This window comes from Cynocephalus volans, chromosome 7, assembly GCF_027409185.1.
Source record: "Cynocephalus volans isolate mCynVol1 chromosome 7, mCynVol1.pri, whole genome shotgun sequence".
In the NCBI taxonomy this organism is placed as follows: domain Eukaryota; kingdom Metazoa; phylum Chordata; class Mammalia; order Dermoptera; family Cynocephalidae; genus Cynocephalus; species Cynocephalus volans.
The window spans coordinates 69,258,694-69,264,693 of NC_084466.1; the positions used below are offsets into that span (position 1 = coordinate 69,258,694).

General features: G+C 49.5%; 1 protein-coding gene across 2 annotated transcripts in view; it reads right to left on the minus strand.

The window, feature by feature from the left end:
- DHRS12 (dehydrogenase/reductase 12) overlaps window positions 1-2,052 on the minus strand; it is a 33,310-nt gene extending 31,258 nt beyond the window's left edge. Inside the window, exon 1 of one of the 2 annotated variants that reach the window (XM_063102875.1) lies at window positions 1,869-2,052. In XM_063102875.1, coding sequence (XP_062958945.1) covers window positions 1,869-1,924 — 56 coding nt within the window. In that variant the 5' untranslated portion in view covers window positions 1,925-2,052. The remainder of the gene's footprint in view (window positions 1-1,868) is intronic. The other variant, XM_063102876.1, reaches the window with a different exon arrangement.
- Between the last annotated feature and the right edge of the window lie 3,948 nt (window positions 2,053-6,000).

Here is a 6,000-nt window from a genome sequence, read left to right on the forward strand (position 1 = left end):
AGGAATTGCCAGGGGGCAAGCTCACAGGCATCCCCCACCCCCACCTACCTAATATGGTACTTACTTAGGTCCCACTGGCACCTTCCAGGGGATTAGCAATCTTTTTATTATTTTTTTTATTTTTTTTTTTAAAGATGACTGGTAAGGGGATCTTAACCCTTGACTTGGTGTTGTCAGCACCACACTCTCCCAAGTGAGCCAACCGGCCATCCCTCTATAGGGATCCAAACCCACGGCCTTGGTGTTATCAGCACCACACTCTCCCAAGTGAGCCACGGGCCGGCCCAGGAATCTTTTCAAAACAGAAAATTATTAGGTCCAGGCAAGTTTAGCAAACAAGGACTAGATCCTGCTGCCTAGGGGCCCAAAATAGGGAGGCTTTATAAAAATCCTGGTGTGCCAAGAAAAACACTGTAAACTACATACTGGCTCTCACGCCGAAATCAAAATAAGGTTGTTGTCTTTCCCTCCTATTCACTAAATGCAACAGCAGGGACACAGCCTAAGTTTGTCACTCCCCACACACAATTTGCCAAAGCCTGGGCCCCTTGGCTTGACTTCTACCTTCCCTTAAGGTGGGGAAATGAGGGTGTAAGAGTCCAGGAGAGATTTTTACAAGCCTGGCCGGGCCCGCCCCGGGGTTGGAAGCTGACTCAAGCATTCATGCTACATTCTGTTTAACATGGAAAAATCCAGTAAATAGTGGCCACTGCCAGAGCACACACCCTTTTGAAAGAAAGAGGCCGCCACTGTATTCGCCTAAATTCAGTGGGACAGGGCTGAGAAACCACCGGGAAGCGGGCTCAGCCACACCTCCCGACATTCCCTGAAGCAGGTCCCGGAGGAGGGTCTGAACTTCTTCCATGAGGATGTGGGGTGAAGAGAAGGGAGCAGTCTCTCCCAGTTCTGCCTGTGTCCTGGTATGACGGAAATCTGCCCAGGCTGCCTTAGGAACTGAGCAAGGAGAGGCAGGCTCTCAGGAGAGAGAATCCTCTGCGGGATTTTAATAACATGCCGGTCTAGGCCCCACTGAATCAGAATCTCTAGCGCTGGGGACTGGAAACTGGTATTTTTAATCCTCCCCCGGTGATTCTGATGTGCAGACAGGGTTGAGAACCACTGGTTCTACTAATTAATTCTCACATAAAAACCTCCTTCTCTTCTCCGCCGGAATCTGTCACCCTTAAAATCACAATGAGGTGGAGGGTCGACCAGGGCACAGGAGCGTGATCGCAAGGCGGGAGAAACCATCACGCACCATTCATCAAGCGCACACTGTGAGCACAGCCGACCCCGGCCCGGGAACCCTGCTCACTAAGTTCCAGCTGGAGCGAGAGGTCCACGTGCCGCATCTTCATCGTGGGAAAAAACACACTCAGGAAAGTGCTAAGACGGAGTCGAGGCGAGCTATTTAGGACTAGCCCTGACTGACGCCGCAAGCAGCCCCGCGAAGACACTTCCCGCAGCGTGCCTCGTAGGGCTCGGAGGTAACGTCCTGGGGGCTCGGAGGCGCCAGAGCTGCCGGGCGCGACAAGCCTCGCCCCCAGGGGCCAGCCCCGCCTCCTCGGGCGCCAGTCCCGCCCCTCGGATGCCAGCCAGCTCCGCCCCTCGGACACCACCCCCGCGCAGGAGCTCCAAAGGGCTGGGCCTCAGCGACTGCCCCCACGGCCGCCTGCGGGCTGCTAGACTGCGGGCGCCGCTGTCATTCAAGACTTGGTTTGTCCGTCCACGGAGCTGGCGAAGGAGCCGCGGGCGCGCCCCCGCCGGCCCTGCCCGCCCGCGCCGAGGCGGGCCCAGTGACAGCCCAGCCGGCAGCGCCCCCGCCCGCGGCCCCCGGCGGCGCGCCTCGGCCTCCCCGGCCCCCTTACTTGGTGTATTCGCGCAACCCCTTGGCGAACCAGGCGGCGTTGCGGTAGAGGAACATGGTGGGGCGCGCGCCGCACGCGAGTCCCGCGCCGCGCTCCCGGTGTCCCCTCCCCCGGGAGCGGCCCGCGGTTACGCCATCCGGGTTATGTAAGAGGCGCGGCCTCCGGGTGTTTCTCTCCGGGGAAGGCCCGTCTGCTCCGCCCCAGCCGCAGAGGGCGTGTGCGGGAGGACGGGCCCTGCTGCGGGCGGTGCTCGGGTCCGCAGTCACCTCGGGGTTAAAAGCGCGCGTCGGTACGCGTTTGGGGAATACCTGCATGCTGGGTCGTGCTGGGTCATGCTGGGTATGGCCGGGATGCAAACATGGCCCCCCAGTGCACCTCCGAGAATCTGGTTATGTAGAAAAGCATGTGGAATAAACAGATGAGGCTATGCTGTGAAAAAGATTTCTCCATCTAATGGGTTTTATCATAAGGGTTATTGTAATAACTAGCATTTTCTAAATACCTACATGTGTTAGTTCACGCAGTGCCCCAGTAGATCAAAGTCAGTCTCCAGTGTCCAGATTTATGCCGCTAGTTCTGCAACTTCATGCAGTGCCAGGGAGGTCCCCTTGATCTCCCCCCAAATTTTCGTCAACCTCCCCCGGCCAAGCCCAAATAAACATAGAGTATAAGTAAAAGGTTATGGAGTGCAAGTAGTGAGAGTATGCAGTGTAAGCAGAAGAGTATCCAGCCCCACTCAGAGCCCTGTTAATGTAGGACTCATACACCCCTGATCACGTCTGATTTCCACCCCTAATGCCACGTTAGAGATGGGTCTTCCTGCTGCCCTCACTTGCAGTCACTTGGCTAATTCTGTACTGGTTTACCCAACTCGCCCAGAGACTGACCCACTCTTAAGATGTGTGGAGGTCAGCTGCTTTAATGGCCTCATTACCCAGGACATAGGATCACTGCCCACCCTTACCCCCCAGTGGGCGTGTTTTTACTTCAGAATAAGTTTTGAAATAAATTTCCCCAGAACAGCTTGCTCCTCTAAACAGGAGTCTGAGGTTCCACTGTGTTGCTCTTATTCCTGACAGAGTGATGAAAGGAAGTTTAAACAAGTGGCATTTTGCAAAAGCACCCAGCCTGGTGGTTGCCTTGCAATGCCTGTCCGTTTTGGCTGGGAGAATGTTTTAGATCCCCAAAGTTACACACTGTGCTTTGTACACTCCACTTTGTGTCGGCGGTGGAAAAGGTGTCAGTCTTCTCTACATCTATCTCACCACCTCAGGAAATATGCTTTTGGCTCACAGAGAGGGGGTGAAAAATTGTTCTGAACTACAAAGTCTATTGACGGTGTCAGTGTCCCCTTGAAGTAAAAGGGTGGATGGAAACCCAGCTCTCCAATTAGCCATGTGAACCTGGGCGTGCTGCATAAACACCAGTCTTAGTTTTTTTATTTGTAAAATGGGAATGAATACACTCACCTCATGGGGTTGTTGTGATGTTTCATATGAAGTGATCAGAAATGAGCATTTCTCTTCTTAAATTTTCTTCTCATTCCTTTATCATTCCCCCTACGCTTACAGCCATGCAGGGTACATTTAATAAATATGCATGGGTGCATGGAGTGTCTAAGGTTTAGCCTCAAATTAGCAAGTATCCACCAAATGTTTAGTGTATGTATTATACACACTTCCATAGGAAGTTTTAAGAAAAGCCAACCTCTGTCTCAAAATGAGCTGCCACTCTCCCTTGGATGACAAGTAACACATATACAAACAAAAAGAAACAAAGGGCAGCCTAGGGTTCGTGGGGAAAAGCTCCAGTTTAAATAGGAGTCAGCTAAACTGATTCTAGTCCAATTTCTGCCACTGATTCCCTGTGTGACCTGGCGTAATAGTGATAAAATTTATTTGGGGCTTAATTTGTGCCAAGCATTGTGGATGTTCTCACTTTATCTTCACAATGAACCATAAAGTTGCTCTTACTATTATCCCCATATTACAGATGAGAAAACTGATACTTAGAGTGGTTAAGCAACTTGGCTGATGTCACAGGAAATACATGGTAGAGCCAGGATTTGTAGCCAGGTGGTATGATTCCAGATCCCACACCTTCCCTCCTGTATCATACCTTATGGAGGGCAAGTCAGTTAGCCTCTTTGGGTCTCAGTTTTCCCACATGAACAAAAAGAGGGTCCGATTACATGACGTCCTGGTCCACTTCGAGCTCCAACTTTCTATAAGTCCAGTAAGAGAATTACATAAAGATGTTAAATAAGTTGGGCCCAAAGTGCTTTTAAGAGCAGCATCCAAGTGGGTGTGCTTGCTTCATTTCCCATGGGTAGAAAGCCTCTAGACTGTTTCCTATGTGTCCCTGGTTCCAATTTGCCACTCAAAAAGCCAAACAAAGAAATCATCCTTCAAAGCTTCCTTCCAATTGATTTAGATCCCTGAGGCTAATTTTAACCAAATTAGAAGGAGAAGCAGAAGGTGTGGACTAAGAAATCCACATCTTCCTGCACAAAAAATACACATGATGGGAAGTCTGCATTCTGTTACGCGCCCGCGCACGCGCGCGCGCACACACACGCCAGTGTCATTATCCTCTTCCACTGAAGCTTATACCAGTTTCGCTACCAAGTTGTCATGGCAACACCAGCTGCCAATGAGATCATGGAAGACAAGGTCATAATGGCAATGGTGCCTTAATATTTTACCTGGCAAAGCCACTTAGTTAATAAGATGAACAGCTATAAATCATAAATACATAGGAAGCCAGGCACTATTCACTGTACATGTTTAGTGTGCCATTGGGGCTGGGGGATAGAAATGAAAAAGAAGGGTAAGGAACAAAAAAGAAGAGAGGATGAGGCAGGGGTGGGGGAGGAGATCTCTGATGCTCATCCTTGTAATTCTCAGTGTAGACCATGCATAGGTCCCAGCCCTGCCTGTGCACAGATTAAGGAACTGGGCTCTTCCTAATGACAAGAAGAGGGGCGGGGGGGCCAGGGGTAATCACTGGCTCCTAGCTTCAATCACAAAAGGCTGATAAGAAACCCGAGGCGACTGCTTTCTGGTGTTCACCCTAGCAGAGGAGAGAAGCAGCCCAGGGAAGATGTACCCATCTTCCTCCTCCCGTTCAGTGGCCAGCACAGTCACAATCTAGAAATGCCTTTCTGATTGCCTCCCATGTCCCTTGATGCCACCAGCTCCTACAGACTGGCTTGCCCCAGGGCTGTCTGCTGCCCATCTAAACTGACTTCCTAAAGAACAAATCCACTTAATTTAAGGGTTTCCTTCCTTTTATAAGAAGTTAATCACAGTGTGGGCCTCTGGCAAGAACTTTGGCTGTGGAGAGATGAGGTGACAGACTCAGTTTAGAACAAATACCCTTTCATACCATTGAGTTTTGTACCATGTGTGTGCAGTATACTGACACTTATAAAGCAAATGTATTTCACAGGGCCTAGTTTCCAAAGCCCTGTACTTTCAGGTTTAACCTTTTTAAAATTACACATAAAAACGTTAACTTTGCAAAAGACAGGAAACTTTCCCAGGCTAAAGTCTGTTGTAGATATAGAATTGCAACACAGCAAAGTTGCTGACTCTTAAGGACAGACGTCCTTGAGAGCAGGTTAACCTACTGATTGATATGTTTTTAAAAAGTTTCTTTATTGTTATGTAAAAATACTGAGCAAACTGTTGTAGGAAAAGACAGTATTTGCTAAGAACAAGCTTTTGTTGGTGGATCGACAACCTTTTGCAAATTGCATTATGGAATGTCACTTTGTTATTTCACTGATGTTACCAGCTTCTGTTGTTAAACTATACTTAACCATAACTCCACCTATGTTCTTTTTCTGTAACTTTCTGGCCTGGAAAATAAATACTGAGACAGAACCCTAGCTCAGTGTTAATTTCCCAAGGAGGAATGACTCTCTCTTGAGGGTTCCAGGAAGTTAACCCCTTCGGGGTGTCTCACTGCTCAGAAGAAATGGGCTTTGAGTAATCCTTTTTGCATCTCCGTCACCTCATGTAAGGCAAAGCAACACGTGCACAAATAACTTATTCAAAGAAAAAACAATGCAAAGATCCCCCTTCTTTCCCTAACCCTGTCCACCCTCCAAGCGCTGGACCTATTGGAA